Source organism: Enhydra lutris, unplaced genomic scaffold (genome assembly GCF_002288905.1).
Source record: "Enhydra lutris kenyoni isolate GAN:26980312 unplaced genomic scaffold, ASM228890v2 scaffoldscaffold2, whole genome shotgun sequence".
Lineage (NCBI taxonomy): Eukaryota > Metazoa > Chordata > Mammalia > Carnivora > Mustelidae > Enhydra > Enhydra lutris.
The window spans coordinates 29,416,060-29,443,250 of NW_019154086.1; the positions used below are offsets into that span (position 1 = coordinate 29,416,060).

At 45.3% G+C, this 27,191-nt stretch overlaps 1 protein-coding gene across 1 annotated transcript in view; it reads left to right on the forward strand.

The window, feature by feature from the left end:
* Positions 1–27,191, forward strand: part of LOC111149768 — a 69,421-nt gene that overhangs the window by 12,062 nt on the left and 30,168 nt on the right. Inside the window, exon 3 of the mRNA XM_022507035.1 lies at positions 22,559–22,974. Within this exon, the coding sequence (XP_022362743.1) occupies positions 22,559–22,974 (416 nt within the window). The remainder of the gene's footprint in view (positions 1–22,558; positions 22,975–27,191) is intronic.

The following is a 27,191-nucleotide window of genomic DNA, read 5'->3' on the forward strand; positions in this document are numbered from 1 at the left end:
ATTTGTCCTAGTGCACTCAAAAGGAGGAGCTGAAGTAAAAACCAGGGGCTTGTTGGATTTTTAGCGAGCAACGGACCTTCACGGGATAGCCACCAGGCCCTCGGTAGGCATGGCTGGAACTGACCTCAAGCCTGGTATGTTTTGCTTCTCATTTTAATGTCATAACTTTTGCATATATTATTTACTTGAAAATAGTCCCAAAGAACACAAATGAAAGACAACTGAGTTTACTCTGTTTTATAACCTGGAAGTCTTAAAACTTAAAAGAAGCAGTCAAAATATATTCAGTGAAAGGTTTTGGCTAGAACCTAGCCAAGCTGTGGGGTGGGAGAATTGGTCTGTGGATGTTCTTTTTTCTCAGCACCTTCCAAATGTAGTGCCCCCTCTTACAACCCCTCTTCTTCATTCCTCTGACCTACTATGGCCCAATCTATCCTGCATCCTCATACTCTTAAGCTATCAGTAACTGAGGGGTGCCTAGGTGGCTCAGTGGGTTAAACCTCTGCCTTTGGCTCAGGTCGTGGTCTCCATGTCCTGGGATTGAACCCCGCATAGGGCTCTCTGCTCAGCAGGGAGCCTGCTTCCCCCTCTCTGTCTACCTGCCTCTCTGCTTACTTGTGATCTCTCTGTCAAATAAATAAATAAAACCTTAAAAAAAAAAGTTAACAGTGATTGATAGGGAACTATTTAATTTGCCCCCCACCCCCAACCCACGGTGGCAGATTCTAAACATGACAGAGCTCCCCGGGGACCCTTTTAAAGATGCAGCTTTTTGATGCCACTTTGTATATTATTATTTTTTTTCAACTCTATACTTTTTTTTTCTTCTTCTTCTTTTAAAGGTTTTATTTATTTATTTGACAGAGACACAGGGAGAGAGGGAACACAAGCAGGGGGAGTGGGAGAGGGAGAAGCAGGCTTTCTGCAGAGTAGGGAGCTGGATGAGGGGCTCGATCCCATGACCCTGGGATCACAACCTGAGCCAAAGGCAGACGCCTAAGTACTGAGCTACCTGGGCACTTCCCACCCTGTATGTTATGAATAAGATCTCCCTGGGATGGGGCCTGGAAGTCTTTAAGTTTGAAAAGCTTCTGAGGTGATTCTGATGCTCAGCCTTGTTTGAGGAGCAATTTGCAAGGGGCATTACATTTACATGTCAAAGGGATAGAACTAGAAAGCATCTATCGGCTGTTGGGGGAAAGCAGAGAATGAAGATATTTATGGGACCTGTAGCAAGAACAAATTTCAATGTTTATGTGATTGTGAATCATATGTATATATGATTGCAAATTAAACTGTTTTTTTTTTTATTTTTTTAAGATTTTTAATTTATTTATTCGACAGACAGAGATCACAAGCAGGCAGAGAAACAGGCAGAGAGAGAGGGGGAAGCAGGCTCCCTGCTGAGCAGAGAGCCTATCCCAGGACTCTGGGATCATGACCTGAGCCGAAGGCAGAGGCTTTAACCCACTGAGCCACCCAGGCGCCCCTAAACTGTTTTTTAAAAAGATTTTATTTATTTATTTGAGAGAGAGGGAGCGAGCACGAGGAAGGGGAGAGGCAGAAGGAGAGAGAAAGGGAGAAGCAGACTCTGCTGAGCAGGGAGCCTGATTGTGGGGCTCCATCCCAGGACCCTGGGATCATGACCTGAGCTGAAGGCAGATGCTTAACCGACTGAGCCACCCAGGCGCCCCCAAGTTAAACTGTTGTTATACTATTTATTATTATAAACATATCTACATGCTAAAAAAAAAAAAAAAAAGTCAAAACATACATTTGGGTATAAATGAAAAGTAACTTCTCCCTGTTGCCTGCAGGAACTTGTCTGTTCTCATTCCTAACTATAGTCTATGGAGATCTGAGAAAATACAGCTGTCTGGCTGCTTCCCCAGAGCTACTGAATCACAATGCCTAGGAATCTGAGCAGCTGTATTTTTAAAATTCTATAGCTGATCCTGATGTGCAGCTAGATTTGAAATCCAGTGGTTCATGAGCTCTTTTATCACCTATTTATAAGGTCATCGGGTTATTTGGTTTGGCTGGGAGTCTTTATTTTTTCCTAAGATCCCTCAGCTTGGGCTCTAAGGAGAATCCACACAAATCTGGTCAAGAACCTACTTGCCCCACAGTGTTTTTGTGTAACACTAGATCTTTTGGCTGTAGACAAAGCATCATGCAGGAAACATTGTGAAAATGTGATTGTGAAATCATGGTAAGCATAGTAACATTAACATAAATCAGAGGAAAAGAAAAAAATTACCCATAAACCTTCCATCCACTGCAATAAATCAAACTACTTTCATTTTTGCTCATGGCTTTTTCTGTCTGTGTAAGCATGGACACATAAACAATGGAAAAGTTAGTGGGCTTTCCCGTGTATGTTTGCATCTCTCTGAGGTCAGACCAAAGTCATGGAAGAGTTGTTTTGGTTGGTATTTCCAGATGCTCAAGCAATTACCCCAAATTATTTGGCTTGGAATTTTCTAAAGAGGTTTTTCTCATCCTCTACCAGAAGCTAAACGGTACGGTGTTTTATCCTCAACGCAGCTACTTAATATCCCCCAAGAATGTATTTTAAAGTTCTTCCAAAGCACGTTTTCCAAAAATTTCAAATCTATCTTTTTTCTTTCTTTTATTAAAGCTGATGTGTACCTAAAAAATGATAGCATATTGGAGGCTTTGTCTCCCAGTGTACCGCTCTGAGTTTGGATTTTTTTGGCATTTATTTTCAAATCTAAATATTTCTTCAATTGATCTGCCTGTAAGTCTGAGAGACGGTGACAATAAATACCTTAAAATCCAGAATTTAATTTTTTCTTTATTGTTTGAAAGACTTGATCACCCCCATAGTTAGAGTTTGTGCAACATATTTGTGCTTTTTTATGCTTAGACACATGGCTAAGCAATTTTATCAAACCCACAAGGCTTTTGAGTAATGTGAGCCTCTGTGATTCCCTCAGGTTCTTTTTGACGCCATCAATATTTCATTGTTTACCATTTGCTTCATGGTTTGGCATTCTTCCTATCCTCCTCCCAACCCAGTAAAACTGTAGTGTGAGCAGCAGTTGCAGGGAATGAGGCCAGTGAGGCTGGTTGGGGCCTTCTAAAACAGAGGCCCAGGAACAGATGTCTAAGCGTAGTTTAAAATGAGCCCTTTGGACTCTATGGCCCATGAAAGAGAGCTGTGGGAGCTGGAGTTGAAATACGGGAGACCACACAGTTTATGCAAAGAATTGTCTCTGATTTACTTGGAACTTCAGTGTTTCTGATATAAAACGGTGACCCTTAGAAAATCGAACTGCATGGAAATCTGTTTAAGGATTTATAAGAATGTTCTCGACCCAGACTCTAAAAACAATAAGTGAGTTGAGTTGGAAACTGGTTTTATAAATTTACAGGGTACATTTCTTTGACTGCTAGCCCAATAAAAAGTGGGAATTTTATTCTGAAGTTGCCTTGGGCATCCAATAAAATTGTCTTTAATTATCCCTGACTTGGATGGCTTTTGTCCCTGTGTGCTGCACAATAGGTCTTTATTGTGTATTACTGGCTACCTTTCATGCCAGTAATAAGAAAACTCTATTGTCATCCTCTGAGTCTGGCTCCTCAGTAAGAGCAAATTCAGCTTGTCCTTTGATGCCTAAACTGGTACCTATTTCCCGTAAGGCCCTTTTCTGTCTTGGGGGTCAATGCGGTTGAGTCTACCATGCATTGTGTACTAATGGCCTGAGTGCCAAGTGGATACATGTTTTGTACTCAGGAATGCTCCCACCCTGGGGCGAGATGGGTGGTAGTCCTACGTGGATGTGCCTTAGTCTGAATATGCCATTGGGCCTACCATAGCCTTCTTCAGTGGGGTGAGGCCATTCCCAGCGGAACTCAGCTCTACCATGTGATGCCCACTGCTTTATTCCCCCAGAAAGTCATCGTCTTTTCCTGTTCTGCTTAATACCCTGCCATCCACCAAAACAAGGGTAGTGTGTATGGTGGCTCAGGACACTGTGGCATCCTGGGTATACTCCTGCTATTTTTGAATCCTTATGACTGGAGACCTTCATAGGCATTTGATCTTCAAGGTCTACACTGTAATCAGTTGGCCAGAAGCAGTACATACACAATTCAGTGGCCCAGTAGGAGTATTTTCTGTACATTGCTAACTTAATGATATTGGTAGTAGATGTAACCTGGAAAATAAGAGCCAAAAGACACGGGAACATAACTAGAGTTCTGTTTGCTTCTTAATAATTGGTTCAGTTCATTATAGTATGTGACTAAAATGTCACCCAGAGCAATGCTACTCAGGTCTGCAGATTTCTACTTGTCCTTGTCAGACTCCAAAAGCAGAGATGGTCTTGGCAAACATATGGCTTTACCCTTTCAGGCACCTGACAGAACTGTGCTAGGAGACAAGGTTTGTCTGTAGCTTCGAGCCTCACTAAAGGCACCAGTGCAATAATCGGATTTCTCCTGTTGCATAAACCCATTTATTTATTCCTTTACCTCCAGCTACTATTTCTCCTCTCCATGTGTCATTTGTTTTTACCCAAACTTTTCCACCATTTGAAGGGATGTGAGATTCAGCCACTGTTGCTGGTCTAGAGTGTTTCCCCCTCAATCCACTCCTCTACGAGTAGGATTTGTAGAGCACTGAGCAACACAGCTGCATTCCTGCTCAACCTGAATTTTTGAGAGATGGAGTGAAGGCAGCTCAGAGGTCCTTAGGAATTCTGGCATACAGATTTAAAGGTATAGTTAGAGTTCCTTGGTCAGGAGCATCTCTTCTTCCTTCTGCTTTTGGTACCCACAGTTGCAGTCCTGGACCCAGAATGATCACTACCAGTCAGGAAGAAAGAAAGTTGGGGTGATGTGGGAATAATCATATAGTCATACTAACACCCTCCCCATCTCCTCTCCCCCCAATCCTCCAGAGAAGCAGAGGAGTCTAATGAGTGAGGAGCCCTTCTTGGCTCCCCACATGCTGAGTGTGAGCACACAGGCCTCTCATGCCTTTATGTCCCCAGTTTTAGGCAATAAATGTTCAACAGTCCCTGCCAACTCTCTATCAGACCACTACTCCGAGAATGACAAGGAACATGCTATGTCCATTTGTGTGAGATCTCTTTGCCCACTCTTGGGCACTATGGGCTGCAAAGTGCATTCCTTGCTCTGAAGAAATGCAACCCAGCAGTCTGAATTGTACAGTATCTTCTGCTCTGGTCCTTTGATAGTGTTTTGAACATTTGCATTACCACTGGGTATGCAAAGCCCAGTCCAAATTAAGTGTCTGTTCCATCAGGACCAATTTATAGGCTCCTAGCACTCCTGGCAATGGCCCAATATAGTCCGCTTGCCAGCTGTGCCCAAGAGTCTTCTCCCTGGGAACGTGCCCCACAGCTGCCTGTAGTTTCTGTCTTCCTAGCTGGCAGACGGGACAGTTCTGGCTGGCATTTTGTGCCTCTGGGGGTGCAAGAGGAATAGGTTGATGGTCAGCCCATCTCTGTGTTGCTGCAGCTCCCCCCCTTGGACCCAGTTGAACAGGTGAATGCACTGAGATAACCACTTGCTGATTCCAATCACCTTCCAATCTGGGAAAGAAATTCTAATAGGGCATTGACATGTCCTATGTAATGCACCCCTTAAATTCCCATAGGCCTTTGTCTCATATGGACATCCCCTTAGTAATCCGATTTTTTCATTGTCCATCTGCCTGACTGTATGGCCAATCCATGGGCCACTGCCCATGAGCCAGACAGACACACTCTGACTTCCAGGTTCTCACTGTTGTTCAGTTCTTCCATCAAAGCAAGGAAAATAGATATAATCCAGCCAGTTGTGCTGATTGGCTCTCACCTTCTTCAGTTATAGTTTTTCACCAGCTTGTCATCATCCGCAGCCTTCCAAATAGGATGCTACTTGTACTGTAGACTGCCGTCCATAAACCACATAGCTTTTTGTTGGTCAGTCAAGAGTCGTTTGTTTGACACCACCAATGTGTCAGTAGCATCTGGAGGCTCCCAAAGTTGGCCCTGTAGAAACGAGGCCACCCACTCCTGAATACAGTGAGAACCTCCTTTTGTTCCTCCAGGAGCATGTTCCTGAGGAGACCATTTCCATTTTATTATGAAACTCTTCACTGTACTGATTTCCTTATTGCAATGTTTCTTTGACATCCAAGATATTATGCATATTTCAGGTTTCAAGATTATTTTGGGTCCTTCAGTTACAGACCCAGTTTCAATTAATGCCCATAAATAACAAGCCAATAGCTGTCTCTCATATGACATGTACCATACTGCTGCATCTGGAAATTTTCTGTCCCCAAATCCCAGCAGTCACTGCTTGGCAGTATTCATGGGCCATGGCCATAAGTTCTCGTCCGTGTTAAGTGTGAGTTTGCAGATACTTTCAACATCATCTCTGAGTGTGAATTATGAGAGCCCAATATTGATCGGACTCTCACTTTTCGCTACTGTGAAGTCTCCCACTCAAACATGGACTCCTTTCAGGTAGTTTTATGAGGGGAGCGAGTGGTGCTCCCAGGTGCAGAATCCGTGCCCTCCACACCCACGCACCGCCACAGGCACTGGGCTCCTTGCTCAGTTCCAGGGCTAGGCAATGTCGACTGTTGCCTTTGAGTTGTCTGTAGAATGTCATGCTACTCCTAATAATTGCACTGTTTGGATGGGCTCTGGGATCTTTGCTGGATTTGTCAACCAGCCTGTGTTAGTTATGCGTGTCACCATTTCATTTAAGTAGTCTTGGCTCCTTCCTCGGTGTCTGACACTGTCACGATATCATCAGTGTAGTATATTATCAAACCAAATTATGGCAGTAAACTGGTGACTCGAATAACCCTGTGGCAGTGCAGTCATTGTAACCTGGGATCCTTCTATGAAGGCAAACTGTGGTTGGCTCATTTCTGAGACCATGATCAAGAAAAAAAGCATTTGCAAGATCTAGCACCAAGTACCGGTATCTTTGGCTTATATTTTTTGCAGTGTTGAAACCATACCAGGGTCTGCTGATGCCGTAGGTGATAGTACTTTATTCAGGCCCTGATAATCTGCTATTTGTCTCTTCGAGTGATTTCTCTTTCTCATGGACCACACAGGGCAAACCTACAGAGATGTCATTAAATAAAATGGAAATCTCTTTTTTCTACGAGGCATCCAATAGTTGGGTCATATTAACAACCTGTGTGGGCACCAGCAAATCTATAGATTATGTCCAATTAATAATAGCCAAAGGGTAACTTAATTGCCTTCACTTTTATAATATAATATATAGGAAATGTTCCCCAGTCAGACGTAATATCCATCCTCATCATGCATCCGGGTAAAGGAGACACAACTATCTCACACAGTCTGTTCAGACAATCCAATTTTTACCCGAACTTTGGACTGTTGCATCCTCCTATGCTCCCAAGCTAACTGTGGCCCCCTTTAGGACCTCACCAATAGGTTTTGAAATTTCACATTGGGATCCTGTACTAAGGGAGTCCCAGAAAAAGTTGTGTCCAGCCCCTGGCCATTTTGGCCACACATGTGCACATGGCCTTGGGTCCCCAAGCCAGGGATCAGGCCAAGACACCCTGGTACTTTTATCAACCTTCATCCTGATTAACTTGCCTAACCATTGCCACCAGTGATACAATGTCATGTTTTTCATGTTGTCTTGGCCTTCCAGCTTTTAAATTTCCTCCAAACCAGGGTAAATAGAGTGGATTTGTTTAGAGCCCTTCAGTGTCAGGGCACCAGCAGGAGCTGCTATCTGTCCACTCAGTCTTCCATAGTGCAGCATGAAGATCAGTGTTTCAGCCTCATCAGTGTCCTCCCTGTTCATTCCGTTTCCTAATAACCATTTAAAGACTATACTGCTGGGACTCATTCCTTGACTATCCTCCTTTTCCCCCATTCTTTAGTGAATGGGCCTAATTTTCTTAGACTACAGGTAAGCTAAGAAAACAATTCTGACATGGTTTTTTGGACTGTTGCTTGTCTTTGCAATGGTATGTCTATATGGGGTATCTATGCATAAGGGGTTCCCTTAGTCATGGCGTTTGCTATGACCTGGCTGGGGTATGTGAAGTGGATGGACATCTTGATCGTCATTAAGCCAAGCCAGTGTGGATTGCATATGCAGCCTCTGAGCTGTCTCAACTGGGCAGTTCCAGTCAGCGTTTCAGGATCGGGACCACCAAGGTACTAACTTATCTTGTAGATTGATTTCATCAGCTCCTTCACACCATGTCCTCTGGTTCAGTAGTCTTGGTTTTGCACCCCCTCTACATCCCCTGCCCTCTACCGTTCGGACTGCTTTCTTGGTGTCCAGAGGTTGTAGAGGTGTTATCTGTTGTTCGAGCATAATTTATCCCTTTGGTAGTGGCCATGAGGCTAGCAGCCATAGCTCTGATGAGCCAAATGGCCTCGCGCCAGGATTTGTTAAAATGCTCCCCTTTACTTTCACCAATTATTACAGATTAAAATAGTCAAGGGATTGTGTATTAAACTTCTTTTCCATCCTTTTGCATTTTTTTTCTGTACCCAGTAAAGCCTGCCCTTTGGGAATTTCTAAATTCTGTTGGTAACCCTTATATCCAGTAACTGAGGGCCGTGTAGCTGCTGTCTCCGTCCATCCTGAGAGATGAGACAGCTAATGTGTGGAGAGACAACTAACATGCCTAAGGTCATACAGCAAAGAATGACAGAGCCAGTATTTGAAACCAGGCTTATCCAATGCCAAAGCCTTGCCCTTAACCTTTAGCAAAACTCCCGTCCTGTGAATAGATTATAAATCTTAGAAGCTACAGGCTTCTCCTATTCCATCGGGCATTTCTTCCATGATTCCATAGGGATTCCCTCTTTCCCACATTCCCTTCTCTTCCTCTTTTTGTGACAGGCAGTCCACTCAATCTTGCTCAGCTTCAGATACACATTGGGAAACAGGACCATTGTCTGGGCTCTCTTTGTGCCTTTGCTGTTTCCACCCCAAGGCCTCTGCTGGGCAGGAAGTGGCAGTTCAAATAGATCAGTAATTCTTAAATTGGCTGCAAGTTGGCATTACTTTGGGAAACTTAAAAAAATACTAATACCCAGGGGCACCTGGGTGACTCAGTCAGTTGAATGTCTGCCTTTGGCTTGGGTCATGATCCCAGGGTGCTGGGATGGATCCCCATGCCGAGCTCCCTGCTCCTTGGGAAGTCTGCTTCTCCCTCTGCCCGCTCCGCTCCGCCCCGTCCCCCTTCCCCTCCCCGCATGCTCTCAATCTCTCTCTCAAAAAAAAAAAAAAAAGGAAGGAAAAGAAAATTGCTGACATCCAGTTCCACCCTTAAAGGTCTGATTTAGTTGGTTGATTTCTGTCTTAGTTTACTCAGGCTGTGCTGTAGACAGGGTGGCTTATAAAGAATAGAAATTTATTTCTTATCATTCTGGAGGCCGGGGAGTCCAAGATCAAGGCACCAGCACACTCAGTGTGTGGTGAGAGCCTGCTTCTGGATTTATAGACGGCTGTGTTTTTGCTCTGTCCTCACATGGTAGGAAGGATGAAGAAGTTCTCTGGGACTCTCTTTTAGTAAGGGCACTAATCCCATTTAAGAGGGCTCCACCTTCATGACCTAATCACCTCCCAAAGACCCCCCACTTCCAAATACCATCACACTGGGGGCGAGGCTTCAACATAGGAATCTGGGAAGCACACGAACATTCATTCTCTAGCAGCTGTTTGTGGGTGGAATGGGCGCTTCCAAAAAGGTGTGTGTACCCCCAGAACCTGTGAATGTCAACTCATTTGGAAAAAGGTCTTTGCAGAGGTAATTAAGCCAAGGATACTGAGAGGAAATCATCCTGGATTATCCCAGTTGGCCCTAAATCCAAAGACAAGTGCCCTTAGAGAGACACCAGGGAAGAGACAAGAGGGAGAAGAGGAGGCTGCGGGATGATGGAGTGGAGATCGCAACCATGCGGACACGAGCCCGGGAACATCTCGAGACCCCAGAAGCTGGAAGACACGAAGAATTCTCCCCTAGAGCCTTCAGAGGAAGCACAGCTGTGCTCATACCTTGATTTCAAACCTCCAGCCTCTAGAACTGTGAGAGAATAAACTTCTGTTGTGTAAGCTACCATGCCTGTGGTAATTTGTTTGCCAGTCCCGGGGAATGAACACAGTTGGGGTGTGGCCCGGGGCACTGCGTGTTTCTGAGAGTTCCCAAGGGGTTCTAGTGTGCAGCCAGGGCTGGGAACCACTGGACGAGGGCATTTCGAAAGTGTCTCCCCCGGCAGTTTCCCTCAGCTCAGGGCTTAAATGCTTTCAGGAATATCGTGATGTCTTCTTAATTACATTTGTGTTACCTTCGAGTGGAGTAAATACTTGATGCACTGTGGAAGCAGCTGGGGCATATAAAATCTATAGTGAGGAAATTAAAAGCTTTATGTACAGGTGTTTTGGTATCTGTACCTCATTCTGTATGCCCAGAATTTTTTTCTCAAAGGCTCTTTGGGCTGTATCCGCAGCGTTATTTGCTGCTGCTTTGTTGGGTTTCTGAGTTATCCTGTCCGCTCTTCTCCTGCCTTCCTGTCCTCCTGCTGATTGTCTCTGGGAGGTTTACTCAGGGCTCTTCAGCACCCCTGGAAACCTGGCCTGAGGAAGGAGAGAGACCATGCCAGGTGCTCTGTCTGAGGGGCTGAGGAAATGTTGTGCAGAGTGAGGAGGAAATGGCCATGGTGAGGTTTCTGGGATTTTGCCCCTTCTCCCCATCCCTGCATGGGGAGATATTGTTTCCGATGTATATACACCTTTCCATATAAACCTTGAGAAAGAAGATGTTGGGGAATGATAGCGATGCTTGTATTCAAGTACAGACTTTGTTACTCTTTTTTTTTTTTTTAAGATTTTATTTGTTTATTTGACAGGCAGAGATCACAAGTAGACAGAGAGGCAGGCAGAGAGAAAGAGAGGGAAGCAGGCTCCCTGCCGAGCAGAGAGCCCCATGTGGGACTCGATCCCAGGACCTTGAGATCCTGACCTGAACCGAAGGCAGAGGCTTAACCCACTGAGCCACCCAGGCGCCCTGGACTTTGTTACTCTTTTAGGGGACTGGGGATCGGTTAATTAATTGAACTGACAGTTTGAGAGCTTCCAGGGGTTAGAATTCAACACAAGTTTAATAGTCTCTGAAGCCTATGATTTCTTCACCATACCCTGCCTCTTCAAAAAAATACATGGCTATGTAAAAATATATATACTGATACTGATGTTTGTTTTTGTATTACTGCATTCCACAATGTGGATGACCCTTACAAACATGATGTCAACTGAAAGAAGACACAAAAAATACATAATGTATGATTCTATTTATATAAAATGTCCAGGGACACCTGGGTGGCTCACTGGGTTAAGCCTCTGCCTTCAGCTCAGGTCATGATCCCAGGGTCCTGGGATCGAGTTCCACATCTGGCTCTCTGCTCAGAGGGGAGTCTGCTCCCTCACCCTCTGTAGCTTCCCCTGCTTGTGTTCTATCTTGCTCACTCTCTCAAATAAATAAATAAAATCTAAAAAAAAAAAAAAAGTCCAGAAAAGACAAATCTGGAAAGATAGAAAGTAGATTAGTGGTTGTCTGGAGTTGGATGTGGTAATGGGTATTAACTGTGATTGGGCAAGAGGGATCTTTTTGGGGTGATGGAAATGTTCTAATGGGTGAAAACGTGATGGTTGCACAATCTGGCCGAGTTTACTACAAATCATGGAATGTACATTTACAATTATTTTATAGTATATAAATGATACCTCCATAAACTTGCTTAAATATATACATATATACATATATATGTATATGTAATCTAATTTAACCCTGTTACTTGAGAACACATGTTAAATTTTGTAATCTATAGTGTAGACTTGTGGCAGAGCCTCATTTTCTCTGAAGGGCTGGGCATCATGAACCTGTCTAATCCTGTGAGGTCAAGAGGGTGGCACCTGCTCGAGTAATCCCAAGCCCAGGGAGTTTTTCTCACTCGGTCTTCAGGTTAGTCTATAGCCTTTCTCCTGCCGGAGAGTTTGGAAAAGTGACACTGGTTTTCTCCCCTTTCAACATCCTATCAGGATATGTACAACAGTTTTATTATAGTAATAATATAGAAGATTTTTTACAAGAAAGTCATTGAAACCATATCACTTCTGTAGACTCTAAGTAGGGTCTTGGCTTTACTTTCTGTATCAGGATGGACTGGGTTACGCTGCAGTAACTAAAGTTATCCAAACTGTAGTGGCTTAAAAGAATAATAGTTTATTCCATACACTGCATGACTTTGAGGGTTGGTGGGGGGCTTTGCTCCATGTCGTCTTTACTCAGGGACTCAGATGGACAGTCTCCACCATCTAAGACATTGCCAGTGTCATGGTATGAGGAAGAAAATATGGAGAAATACACATGCTAGTTCTTAAATGTTTCTGCCCAGAAGTCACAAACATCTTTTCCATTCATGTTTCATTGGACAGAGCAAGTCACATGACATCACCCAACTTCAAAAGAGCAGAGAAATGTACACCTTCTTCCTGTTGGGAAGTAAAAGGGAAGGGAAAGTGGGTGAACAGTAATAATGCTTGTTACATCCACTTTCACCAGAAGAGACATCCCAGTGGTAAGGACTCACAAGCTGCCCTCTGTTGGATGAGGGTGACCATATGTGCCCTTTTGCCTGAGGGGTTTCGTCAGGATGAGGCACTTTTAGTGCTAAAACTGGGAGAATTTCAAGCCAGTTGAGATGGTTGGTCACACTAGTTGAGTTTTGCCTTGAGTTGCACATCATGGGTATGAAGGATGGAGGGATCTCTTTGCCCATGAATACTGCTTTCAAAAAATCTGAAAGTTATAATCCAGGCCCTAGAGTAACCCAGCAAACCCTTTTGAGTTTTTTTTTTTTTTTAAGATTATTTATTAATTTTTTGAGAGGGGGGGGAGCAAACTCTCCACTGAGCAGAGAGCCCAACATGGGGCTCGATCCCAGGACCCTGAGATCATGATCTGAGCCAAAGGCAGATGGTTAACCAATTGAGCTTCCCAGGTACCCCATCTTTTTGGGTCTTTTAATTAAAAATTGAGGTTACTATAGAGACTCCTTTAAAGTTCTCACTGGTCCCTAGCTCTAACAGGGAATCTAAGTACTCGTCTCCCTGGGCAGGATCTGGAAAATTCCCTTGTTCATTCAAAAGCCATCAAGTTAGTCTACCCCATCTTGAAAGGCTGATGAAGCTTGAGCCTCAGAGCTGCTCACTGACATGGAGCCCTTAATGTGTTTGCATGGTCGATGTGTTTTTTATAAAGTTTCCAAAGTAAGATATGTTTGTATTCCTTTTCTAAAAGAGGGCTTCCAAATTATATACTCTTTAGGTGCCACAAAAACCTGGATTGATTCCAGATTGCATGAGAACATATCCACTATACTCCTCATGCCTCAGATGGAAAAAGGGCATGACTTTCCTCAGGAAAACCTTCCCCATCTTCCTGTGTAGCCTTTCCCCCTATTGTATATTTTCAGAGCACCATGTACTTCCTATTCATAATGTTTGGGCAATTATGTGATTAAAGTCTATCTCCCTTAAGAGGTTGCCCACTCCAGCAAGGCAGAGCCCATCTCTACCTTCACTTGGCAGTGTATCTCCAGTACCTACGAGGGTGCTTGGTACCTCGCCAGAGCTCAGTAAATGTTGCATAAAATAATATCAGAACACAGTGTATATAGCATGCATAAAAATTTATTTTAGTTGAGTTTATTTTGAAGAATTTGTGTATGCTTACAAATATCTGGAGACAACCTGAAGTTTTGTCAAATGAAGCTAGTGTCAGTGTTCTAGGCTCCTATCTAGATATTCTATCTAGATAACGCAGGCTAACACACATCTGACACTAGTGTGGTCGCCATTTCTTTTTTTTTTTTTAAGATTTTATTTATTTATTCGACAGAGATCACAAGTAGGCAGAGAGGCAGGCAGAGAGAGAGGAGGAAGCAGGTTCCCTGCTGAGCAGAGAGCCCGATGCGGCGCTCTATCCCAGGACCCTGGGATCATGACCTGAGCCGAAGGCAGAAGCTTTAACCCACTGAGCCACCCAGGCGCCCCATGTGGTCACCATTTCTACCTAGGGAAATGAAACCTCAGTTGTCCAAGAATCTGAAACTATCTAATTTTAATATTCCATTTAGCTCCCAGAATTCCTTGAAATAACGATAGGAGAACGCACGGCGATAATATAATACCCATCAAAATAATCCTTGTTATATGCTGACACTCTAATTCAAGTTTTGTAGCCATCATACCGTTCTGTTCGTTGTAGCTCCAATCTAGTGCTTCAGTCATACAGTCCTTTCAGGATTAGCAGTAGTTACCATTTATTGAGCACTCACTTTGTGCTGGGCACTAAACTAGTGACTTTACATGCACTAGCTAAATCCTAACAATATGCTTATGATCCTACTATCCTCATTGTACAAAGAACAGAACTGAGGCTCAGAGAGGACAAGTAACTTGTCCAAGGTCATAGTCACAGAGAAGTTCAAGGAGGAGAAGGCGCCTGGTTGTCCTAATACTCATTTTTCTTCTCTTTCTTAGTAAAAGCTCTCAATTTTAGGCAAATAAATGAATGTGAATAAAACTATTTCAGTTTAGAGAGGATGGTAGTCACATTTATTATCATATACTTGCATAGCCAGGACTTCATAATAGTAAAAAAAAAAAAAAAAAAGTAATAATCTTTCCTCCACCACTTTAGCTGGAAACTTATTTCCTTGGGCAGGCTTTGCCAAAGATATTTGACCTTGAGACCTCACCCAATTAAAAATCCTGTTCAAAGGTCTTTCACTTGATGTAACATCAATGACAAAGGACTGGAGTTAGTGGAATTCATAACATAGGGTGTGGCCTACTGTTAAAAGAGATAAAAGGAAACTATTGTGTCTTTTTAGAAAAAAAAATAGAAAAGACTCATTATTTAGACACTCAAAATAAACACTGATTTTGAGAACAGAAAACCTGAATTCTGGTCTAATCATTGTCCTGGTCCCTTGGCTAGCTGCCTTTTTACCTCCTAGAATTGGACACGGGAACTTACAGAAGAATTTATAAAGTATGAGGACAAAGAACAAATCATTGAATTGGTGGCCTAAAATTGTAGTTCTTCAAAAATAGTTTAGAAGAAACACTTAACATTTTCTCAGACCCTTTCTGCAGGTTACTGTAAACATTGAAAGAATTTTAATTTATTTAGTTCTTCCATCTGGGTTCCTGTGGTATTTTTTATTGTTCATTAATATTCACACCAGCATTGATACTAATTATTAACTTTTCCTGGCAGTAGTTTTACCATATCACAAGAGGAGAAAGGGGATTGCTGATTCTGGGACCCACAGAATCATCATGGCGGTGACTCAGTCCCACCAGGAAGTGTATTTGTCAAACAATACCGATTGATAAGGAATACCTTTTACTGGAACAACACATTACACTTTCAATTTACTTTCACAGGCATTAACTCACGTGACTGTGGTTATGGGTGACAGCAGCTTGAAGATTCGTGGTCTCAGTACTTGCAGACCGATCACTTTGTGCTTCTCTTTTCAGACCGATACAGTGGACATAACACTACCTTCCTTCTCTATTACACGAGTTGTTCTGTGGCTCCAATGAGAACATGCATATAGGAATGCTTTGCAAACTGTAAAGCTCTGTGTAAATAAAAAGGCATCATACTAAAATAATATGAAAGACGAGGAAACAGATGTTCCTGAATTTGCTAAAGGTGACTGGGTAGGTAATGGCAGAGCTGGGCTCCAGCATTCCTCCAAAAAGAAATACGTAGGGAGTGGAGATCTGCAGTTTTTTATGGCCAGCCAGCAGCTGCCCTTGCCTATGTTTTGAAGATTCCCTCCCCTTCTGAGGCACACCCCTCCTGTCACTACTTAAACTGAAAATACCACTCCGTTTCCTGGCCTCCCCTAAGGTGGGGGAGCAACCTTCTGCATCTGCTTTATGCCTTGTCTGGGAAGCTAGAGGGATGAAGAAGGGACTGGACCCACACAGACTCCAATGGTTAATGGAGTCTGCTACCCAATAGTGTCTGCCCAGGCTCCTGTCCTCACTGAGCCCGTCTGTGGGATGCCTGGGGTGTGTTCCAGACAACAATACCCCAAATCTGGCTCTCTGGCCTTCCTGGAGAGTCTGTGAACTACCCAGTGTCTTTAGATCAGTGCTTCTCATAGCTGTGCAGTGCTTACAGATCACCGGGAGGTTGTGTTAAAATGCCGATAGGGACTCAGTAGGTATGGGTGGGCCTGGGATTCTGCATTTCTAACAAGTCTCCAGGTGATGCTGATGCCGCTGGCCTGCGGATCTCACTTTGTGTGGCCAGGCCTTTACTAAATTTGTTCTTAGCGCAAGCTAACACCCTGACCTTACTTACGGATTCCGTCATCAGAAATGGGGAGGTAGGATTTACACATAAAATGATACTAAAACACACAAAAGGAACATTTCCAATTTTTCTGGAATTACAATTATCCTGTTATCTCCTAAAAAAAAAAACACAACTCAGATGATATCTACTTTTAAAAAATAAAGGTGAGTTAAAATTGTGTTGGGCAATATTTTGTCATTCTGTACCAGTCCTAGAAATCATCGGAGACACGATGATGTGTTATGAAACTAGATCTGGAAGTCAATCTTGGAGTAGTTACTCTTCAGGTGCACTATTAGAATGCAGAAGTCAGGGATTGTAGGAGGGAAGAATGAAAACTTCCTAGCTGAAGTTAATTCCCATGAATTCCTTCTCACACACTTTCTGTCTCTAAGTAAATGAAGCCAAGAGATAAAGGCTAGCTGGATAAAGGCAGAAACAGAATAGTCCTCCCCAAAATATAGTAACATTTGTTAACAACAGACGGCTAAAGACGAGTGTCCGAGTCAGCTTGGGCTGCCACAACAAAATGTCACAGCCCGGGTGCTTAAACAACAGGCATTTATTTCTCACGGTTCTGGAAGCTGGGCAAGTCTGAGGTGCTGGTAGATTTGGTTTCTCGTGAGAGTTCTCTTCCTGGCTTGCAAATGGCCACTTTTGCGCTATTTCCTCACAAGATGAAAGGGAGCTCTGGTGTCTTCCTCTTTCCATAAAGATGCTTACCTCATTTTGGGGAGTGGGTCCCACCATCCTGACCTCATGTAAACCTAAGTACATCCTAAAGGCCCCACATCCAGTATCACCACATCAGAGGGTAGGGTTTCAACATCTAAATTATGTGGGCAGGGGACACAAACATTCAGTCCATTACAACAAGATAAAGATTCTTCTAGATAAATGATTTAACTTCAACGCTGGCAGTCTGGCAGTTCTGGGCAAAGGGCTGTGTTGTCAGTTGTGGTGTGTTTCACTGGAAGGAAGGTGTACCATTGTGAGCTCTGACTGACAGCGGAGCAGGGGGCAACACTCCTTCTCCATGGGAGCTGGAGGACGGCTTGTTTTGTCATTTGGAAAAAAGCGGTGCACAGCAAGTCCCTGGATGCCGTGAAAAGCATCTTCAACAAAAAGCTGGATGCCTCATTCTAGAAAACAAACATTGCAAAACTCCAAGGTGGCTCAGAACCCAAGGGAATAGATCAATGTCCTTTAGGAAGAAAACCAAGAGCTGTTTGAATACATAACTACAGACTTCCACTAGAAAATGTCACTAGCGAAAGAACTTCTTAGGGTTGGTATCTTGGCTGCATCTGCTTTTCCAGGCCTGGTACAGAAGACAAGAGTCTGTGACACAGAGAAAACGGATGTGGAGAGAAACCTGAGTAGTCTTTGCCACACGTAAATCAGGAAATGCATGATCTTCTCCTATTCACAACTTCAAGAAACGATTCTCAGTCCTACAGTAACTTTTTTTTTTTTTTTTTTTTGTAAGTAGGCTCCATACCCAGCATGGAGCCCAATGCAGGGCTTGAACTCACGACCCTGAGATCAAGACCTGAGTTGAGACTGAGTTGGACGCTTAACCAACTGAGCCACCCAGGTGCCCCTGATGTTATAGGATTTAAGGAATTCTCCAAGATGGCTTCAGGAAACCCTCTTTCTTCAAATCTCTCTCCACCAACATTCCATTCTCCAAGAATTAAGATAATAAAACTTACTGTTTAATCTAAAAACAAGCATAACTCACATACAAACTTCATATAGTATCTTTAGTATCAAAATGAGATAAAAATTATATGAATCAAATAGTGCTAAATAGATAAATAGCAAAATTTGTCCTTAAGATGGATAGGCCTTTGAGATACACTGTAGAGTAAAATCAAACTGAAAACCAATGCACGTATCACATAATTTTTGAGACAAACATATATAAAAATGGTATTTTCTGTAATATGTAGGAAGATTTGGGGAAAATGGTCTGGAATGCACACTCCTAACTGAGATGAGTACTTACCCCAGGGAAAGGATTAAACAACCACCACAAAACAAAAAAATCCAAGCATGGGCTTTATCAACAGGAGTTCCCAAGAACAAGCCTCATTTGGACCTCAGAGAGAGAAGACACACCATCTTCATGGGTTTAACCATATGTGTTGGGAAAAATAGTAAACAAATATATTTAAATAAAAGGAGAGGAGATGGAAAAGTAATCACTTTATCCCTTGCTGTCCTCTCCCATTCAAATGATGCCTTGGCCTCCACTTCGTGAGGCAAGGAGAGGCCAAAACTGAGTAAACTGAAGTAAATACAAGCAATTTAGTTCTTGGCCAGGGCTCCCTGATCATTTGCAGGACTCAGGGCTATAGTAAAGACTAATCTCCATATGCAATATGTCTAAATATTTAAAAGTTAGATGAAATACATTCCATTTTCCTGACTTTACAGATATTCCTGTAAAATGATGTGGAAGACCAGGTCGAGTTAGACTTCTCAGAGTCCATCACCAGTGTGAGGCAGCATTAGGAGAGCTGGCTCGGGGTCCATGGGCCACCCTCTTGGTTTTCCACTGCTTGCTTTGTGCACATGGTGAAGGGCTCTGTACACACATGTGGACCACTCAGCTCCCACGTGGACCACCCAAGCACCATCCATATCCCGTCAAGCAGCTGCCCTTGGTCTCCCCTTACTCTGGCCTGTGCACTCTGGTGGTATGTTCCACCCATAGAAAGTTGGACCTGGGAAAAAGGTCTATGCAGGGCCTAGAAGTGGGTTCAGGACCATTTGGACAGGAAATCTGGGGTCTCTCATCCTGAGTCTGGTATACAAACTGGGTGAGGGGAAAAGTCTCTAGAATGGCACATCCCTTGGGGCTCATTGGCTCCTCAACCTGTGGGAGGTACAAATGGAGGAGGAGGAGGAGGCCCACGGTAGGGCCCTTTGAAACAAGCTCCCACAGTCGGCCCTGGCCTATGGTCAGTACTGCTCTTTGCCTGGAGGACTCCTGGGCTCAGATCTTGATTAGTTAGGGGATTTCAGGGGTTATTTTGACCACATTATATATAGAACCCAAGTTAGTGAATTAACCTCATTTTCCCCACTTTGTACAAAACATAGATAGTTAAAAATATGAGCAGCACAGTCAGCATCCAGACTTACTCCTCTGTGAGAGATGCCCAGGACTGGGACAGAGACTGATGAGTGAAACCAGACCCACCTCTTTCATCTTAGCATATTATCGCACTGGAATAGCAGGCAGAATTGTCAACACCGTGTAAACCGCGCTCTCCCTCTTTTGCAAACCAACTAAGGTTGAATTTACCGAAGCTGAAGCACACGTGAGGTGATTCCACTGCACTAACCAAAGCATCTTGTTTCCTGTTTGTATTCGTTATTTACTGCTGCAAAACAAATTACCCCCAAATTTAACAGCTTAAAACAACAAACATTTATTATGTCATAGTTTGCGTGGGTCAGGAATCTGGAATTGACTTGGCCCACTGGGGCTGCAATCATGAAAAAGCTCAGCTGGAGTAAAGGATCCACTTCCAAGCTCACTCACATGGTTGTTTATAGGCTTCAGTGCCTCACAGGCTGTTGGATCAAGAGTTTCAGTTCTCTGGGCCTCAGTTGCTTACCACACTACATGGGCCTCCTGGAAGCCAAAGAAGGAGAATTTTAGGAAGGGGAGAATGGTCAAGTGAGTCAATGGCATATGGAAAAGTATCCTTCAGATCTAGCAGCTGCAAGGTAACTGCTGGCCTCAGCAAGAGTGGGCAGTGGGTCAGGAACAATGTTACAATTGGTTGAGAAGTGAATGGGAAGGAGGGAAAGGGAGATTAGGCCAGTGGAGTCCAAACCAGGGTTGGCCAACAGGGGCTGGGTTGGGCCACTTGGGGAGCTTATACAAAATATGCCAATGCCTTATAGTTAGTTATAATGTATTATATATTTGAAAGTTGCTAAGAGAGTATATCTGGAAGTTCTTATCATGAGAAAAAAAATCTGTAACTGTGCGGTGATGGATGTTCACTAGACTTATTATGGTGACTTCACAATATATACAAATATGGAATCATTATGTTGTATACTTGAAGTTGATACAGTGTTGTATGTCAATTATATCTTAATTAAAAAAATACGAGTTCCTAGACGTCTTCCCTTTTGTGGGGAGGGGCAACGAAGTTGAGGTTGAGAAAAGTTAAGTAACTTGCTCAAATTCTCATAGATAGAAGAGGGCAGAGCTGGGGTTAGAGTTCAGGCTCATCGGGAAGCCAAAGTTTGTGTGGGTAGGCAATACTCTACTCTGGCTCCCCACAAGCCCATGTGAACATGAACCAGCCTTTCACTGACAGCTGGTGGCCTGGTGTGAGTTCCATTATATGATCTAGAACCCTAGTTAGCTTGTATGTAAAGAGGGTGTAATATTTACCTTGTGTTGTTATTGCAATGATTAAGTAAATTTATTTTTAATGCCCTCTTGCCAAAGACCACTTGGAATACACCTGTAGTCATACAAGCTGGATTTATTACTCATTGCAGTGAGGGACACCATGAAGGTGTCTCAGTGAAAGGATGTTAGAAAATATTATTAAAGGATCTGGGCTCTTGTTAACTGACTTGGAGGCAGGCTTAAGAAAGCAGGGATCGGGGACACCTGGGTGGCTCAGTAGGTTAAAGCCTCTGCTTTTGGCTCAGGTCATGGTCTCAGGGTCCTGGGACTGAGCCCCGCATTGGGCTCTCTGCTCAGCAGGGAGCCTGTTTCCCCCTCCCTCTCTATCTGCCTCTCTGCCTACTTGTGAACTCTCTCCCTCTCTCTGTCAAATAAATAAATAAAACCTTAAAAAAAAAAAAAGAAAGAAAGCAGGGATTGTTCTATGAATGTGTGTCTTCATGAATCTTAGCCATAGGGAGGGCAGATTAGAGTAAGGCTAAGGCCATTGAGTGGCCAAGAAGCAGCAGTCCCTCTTATTAGCCAGGACACCTGTGTGTTTGGTATTTTGTGGCTTGGACCATGTTCACATTTTGTCTCTGTTCAGACATGACTGGCGAGTCTTGTCTTGTTCTTGTGTTGTTCTTGGTCTTGTTCTTGTCTTGATCCATCGTGGTCCCAGAGAGGCCTCGTCTGATGCTGATGTTCTGTGAAACTGTTGATGTTCAGCGGAAGAACACCAAGCCCAGTAACAGTGCCAGGGTAGCTCTTAGAATATAAAGTATCGACTACAGTGTTGGACTGACGCGTGTTCCACCAGCAGGGATTATGACTTTTATTGTGCTCGCCCACACTGCCAGCACAGGACCTTGGGTCACAGCGAGGCAGGCAGGGGGCTGAGACTTTTGGAGGAATCTAAAAGACAGATGTCTCTTCAAGCTGCAATGAACCACTTTCTTCCCCAGCTTCAGGCATTACATGAGGCCATTTCCAGGAGGTCGGGGGTATTTCAGCCTGGGGAGAATTTCAGAAACAGCAAAGAGAAGGCTGGCATCCTGGACTCTGCCTTTGCCTCCTTCCTCCAGTCGCCCTGTAGTGAGCCAGACCTGGGCTAGGTGCTGTGACAGCCACCACTTCATGGAAGACAGACAAGCAACCATGCTGAAAAACGGGGTAAAAGAGAACAGTGATAGGTGAGAGCCGCCAACCGTCTAGGCAGTGGTTCTCACGCTTTCCTGAGCATTGGAATCACATGGGAACTTTAAAAATATTGCTGCCTGGGTCCCACTTCACTGGTTTAATTGGTTTGAGATGCTACCTGGGGCATTGCTATTTTAAAAGCTCTCTGGGTGATTTAATACATTGCAAAGTTTGGGAACCACTGGTTTAATCCATCCATCTTCATGGTTTTTTTTGGGGGGGGGGTTTAAGCCAGCCGTTAATCTGATAAAAGCTGTGGCACCTCATTCCAGGCACTTGTATTTTAAATTCAAAACCTGACAATTTCAGGGGGTTTATAGATCCCAAGAAGCAAATCTGGGAACCTCTTGTGGGGGTGTGTGTGTGTCTCATGGTCCCCAGCTGAAAATCCCCAGATACTGGAGTAGCCAGCCCCAATCTGGATGACTCGAGCTCTCTGATCCCTTCTGAAAGAATGGCGCTGGTTCTTCTTCACAGAAACCGCGGGTTAGGGTAATCAAGCCGAGTTCCCTCAGGGCGAGGGTGCCGACCAGCAGCCAAGGCTGGGCCGGTGTGCGCACGTGTGCGAGTGTGCAGGCCGGTGTACACGCCAGTGTGCGCGCGCGGGGCCGCTGGCGAGCGTGCGTTTCCGTTACCGGAGCCTCGGCAGCCTCAGGCTGCAGCGGCCGCTGCGGATGCGCGCCCGGCACCCCCTCCCAGCCAGTCCCCTCCCACGGTGGCTCTCGCTCGCCCTCTTCCCTCCCCCCACAGCGTCGGCCGCCTCCGAGTGTGCAGGGCAGCGCTCCCTCCGCGAGCCCCTCCAGCAGCCGCCCGGGCGGGCACTGAGCGCCGAGCCCGGGGCGCGCGTGGAGCCCCCTCCCAGCTGCAGAGCGACGATGAGCCGCGGCGTGGGGGTCGCGGAGTGGAGGTGAGCGCATCTGCGGGGCTGGGGGGTTTGGAAGGAGAAGGGGCGGAGCGGGCTTGGGCGACGGCTGGGCCCAACGTCGCCGAGTTGCAGAAAAGGCTTTGCTCCTTTCGGCAACCCCCAGACCCTCCCGGGCTCTGCCCTTGCCCTGCGCGGGCGGGGGTGAGGGTTCCACTCCCGTCCCGACATCCCCGCTCCGGCCGCGAAAACAAAGCACACTTCGGCGGCGGCGCCAGCCTCACGCGGGCCCAGAGCGTGGGGAGCCAGTGCGCCCCCCGTGCCCCACTCCTGCCCTCTAGTCCTGGCCCGGGGTCTCGGCGGGCCGCACCTGGGTAGGGCCCGCGGTAGCGGGGTTGCGCGCAGGTGCCCGCGCGGGAGGAGGCGGCGGCGCGCAGCTCCGGAGGCCCCGCGCTCCCGACCCAGAGGTGGGGCCTACAGGCGGCGCTGCTGTTGCTTGCGGCCGCGTTTCCCTGGGCGCCCGGGCTCGGCACCGCTGCGGTGGCAGGTGGGCCCGAGGTAGTTCACATCCTCCCGGTGGAGGCGGCTTTGGGCGGACGGTGGGGGCCATGGAGGGCAGGTCGCCCTGCGGCGCCCCCTTGCTCCCCGCGGTGGACTCGCGCGCTTCCCGCCTCCGCCGTGACTCTCCGCCCCCGAGGCTCGGTTTCTGCTGTCCTCATCTGCCCCTAGCTCCCGGGCTTCAGCTCTCGGGAGCCCCTGCGCCCTCCGTACTGGAAGAGGACTTGGGAGGTCGCTCCAGGAGGGTGCCCGGCGTTTTGCCAGACAGTGTCGGCTTTTAAATTGTTGAGTCGAAGTCGAGGGTAAGATTGGTTCCCTTGACGCCCCCTCTCCGCCCCCGCCTTGCCCATGTGTGGCGGCCCTACCCGCGGCACCCCTCACCCCCCATGTGGCGCTAACACGTCTCACACACGGCAGGCTCCAATTAACATTGCTTGAAGGATTTCTGCTATTACTGTAAAGGGAGCCAATGCCTCTGTTTGTCACCAGACCTTTAAAAGTAGCTGCTTTTTACATGGGGATGTTTATTAAGAGCTAGTTTGGGGATGCTCTAAGGGTATTATGGGCGTGTTCTCCAGAGTTACTGTCATTTGCAAAAGGAGCTTTTAGCATCGGATGTAGTATTTCTACAAGTGTGTGATGGGCGCTTTGTGAAATATATCCTTTAGGTAATCCTTTCATTGCCGTTAAGCGTTTGTAGGAGGTCACCCAAAGCAGTGCAGAAACGCTCAGCAAGGATTCAGACTGCAGAAAATTTTCTTTTTAGGACAGTCATTGCTGCAGAACCAAGTTTCTACAGGAACAACTAGAGCAAGGAGCGAGTGCCCAAGTTTAAAGTGTCCATGACTTAACTTTTTCGTGGGTCATTAAACATCAGGCCCAGTTTCTCACAGGGAGGAGGGAGGTTTGTTTTTTCTGCCCCTGCCTTTCTTTAAAACACTGTTGCAATCAGGAAGGCAGCCTAGAAAAGTCTGTGTGTAGATAGGTTTGACTATTTGGTTTCCTGAGGTTAGGATCACGGGCAAAACCACAGGACACGAACTGAGTCCACATCGAGTATCAAAAACTCCGCTTACAGAGGATATTTACCCAACAGCAAGTCCTGGGAATGATTGTTAAAGCGCTCTGAATTAAATCTTCACCAGAAGTAAATTTCCCCCCCTGCCAAAACAATAAAGAGAGGAAGTGAATTGAAATGCAGTATGTGACATTAACACAGTTATTTACACAAACGGAGCTAACTGAATTTTTCTGCTGACTACCCAGAACTACCAGCCCCTGTTGGTATTGCTGGAGGATATGGACCCACCCCTACTCTTTCCACCAAAACTCCTTAGTCCCCCATCTCTGATCTTTCTGGCCTCTTCAGGGAGATTGTTCCTAATGTGTCATTTTCATGTTTCAGTATGGCAACAAAGTCCATAAAATTCAGTATCAGCCAAGGGTGAGGTGCCAGTCTCTGTAAACTGGAAAGCACCCCACAGATGCTAGCTACTGTTGCTTATAATTTTTAGTAGCTGCACAGCATTCCCTTCTCACAGTTTTGGCCATTTAAACTGTTTCTTATAGATTTTTTAAAATACTGAGGCATAGAGTCTTTATGTCTACCCTGTTCTTTCTGTCGCATATTTGTTCAATGAACACTTTTTTTCCAGTGCAAATTATATGCCAAACCATGTGCTGGATGCTGGGGATGTGGACTCCTTGGCTGTACACACCCCTTCACTCTCACTCATTGTTTTTTCTAGTTCCCAGACTTGGAAACAAATTACAGCAGAGCAGTGCAATAACTGTATTCCTGCAGGTGTATATCGCATGTTGTTGGTTCAGGGAGGGGAGAAGAGAAACAGGGTTGAGTCATGGGAATTCCCCCACCCCACACATCTTCAGCTCAGGAGAGCTCTCTTTGTTCACTCCAGGCACTCAGGATTTCTTTCTCTTCTATTTTCCTCCTTCCCTTCTTGTCTTCTCACTGCTGGAAGTGTCCCAGCTGCCTCCCTTCTCCCTGCCAGCGTGGTTCCAGCCCATTTCTCTCCTGGCCCCACTTCCCTTTGCAGTACGTTTTGCAAAGCTCTCACTGACAGGCACAAGGAGGAGGAAGGAAATAAACCCTGAAACTGTTTCCCTGCATTCCTGCCACCCCACAACTAGCTGCCTTTTAGACCATATCCCCAATGCAGTTAGCCTCTTCATCTTGCCCTCCCACCAGCCAGGGTCCTTCTCCATTCACAGCTGTGGCGTGTAAAGCCGAAGTTCTAGATACTTTCCTTTTCCTTTCCCCACATGCCAAAAACCCTTTTGTGTGTGTGTGTGTGTGTATGTGTACACAATCAGACAGAAAACACAAGCATCGTAAGTTGCACATCACCAAGTGAACATTATGTAACCACTGCCCAGGTCAAGACATAAAACATGGCACCCTAGATGGCCCTCTCATACTCTGATTACTCACAGTCATGTTTCTCCTTCCCAAAGGAACAAGAGATTAATTTTGCTTGTTTGTAAACTTTCTAAAAATAGCATCATGCAGCATATAATCTTCATGTCTGGCTTGTTTTGTGCAACATTATGTTTGTGAGATGGATCCACAGTGTTGTGTGTAAGCAGTTCTTTCATTCTCATTGCTCACGGTACTCCATTATATGATAATGTCACATTTTTGTTCATCCATTTCTTACTCTTAGTGAGCATGATAGTTGCTTCCAGTTTTTGCCTAATACAAATAATATACAGTGAGTCCTTCAGCCTTTTGTTACCCAAAGACCTACCAGTTCCACCATTATTTTTTCCTATTGGAGTAACTTAAAAAGGGGATGGGGTGGGTGAAGGAGCCGGCCGGTTGAGCCAGCTCCATGCATTTTCCATCTTTTTTCATCCAGCGCTAAGGACCTTTGGAAGAACCTAAGACTGTGCTTTCATTCAGGGACCTGAACATTGAAGAAAAAAACCCATAGGATGGCTTCTTTTGTGAGCGAGCTAATTGGAAGTGGTGATCTTTGGGAAGAAAGAAGAAAAGAAAATAGGTCATGATAGGAAGCGGGCTTGGTTCAGGCAGCATCCTCAAGGGGATGGACAGCTGGTGGCTCCAGGTGCCCACATCTCTCCTGCCCCCACTCCTCCACCTGCCTCTACCTTCCCTTTATTGAGTCTCTGATCTACCTCAGGGCTGGTCCTGGAGGGCTTGGCATGGATGGAAGTCTTTCTGTCTTGGCTTGTGGGGAGGGCACTGTTGGCTTCCAGAGCTTGGTTCTGAATGAAGACACTTTCCTTGGAGTGTGCTTTAAAGTTACATAGCTCCCTGGGAGGTTTTTGTCACCTAGTACTACAACTGCCCTGGCAGGGGGACTGGCTCTTGTGGCCTGGGGGACTGAGGTTTTCTTTGGGGAAATGCTTAAACCTCTGGACTCAACACAAGCAGTGTCTTAACCTGCAGATTGTCAGAGGGTCGTATACGTTTAGGCAGTTCCCGTGGAAGACGTTGAGGACAGCAGATTCTGGGACCCTGCACTATTGACTTCCTTCTCTGCTTTCACGTTTTCAGTCTTCCCAGGATGGAAATGTAGAGACTACTCAGGAGACTGAATCATTGCCACTAGCCTCCTGGGGGTTACTATCAGTTTGGTTACAGCGTTAGGATTTCCCCCCCTCCCTGACCTTCCTCATCCCCTGCTTCTCTCCCCCTGACCACACTTGCTTTCCTCCTG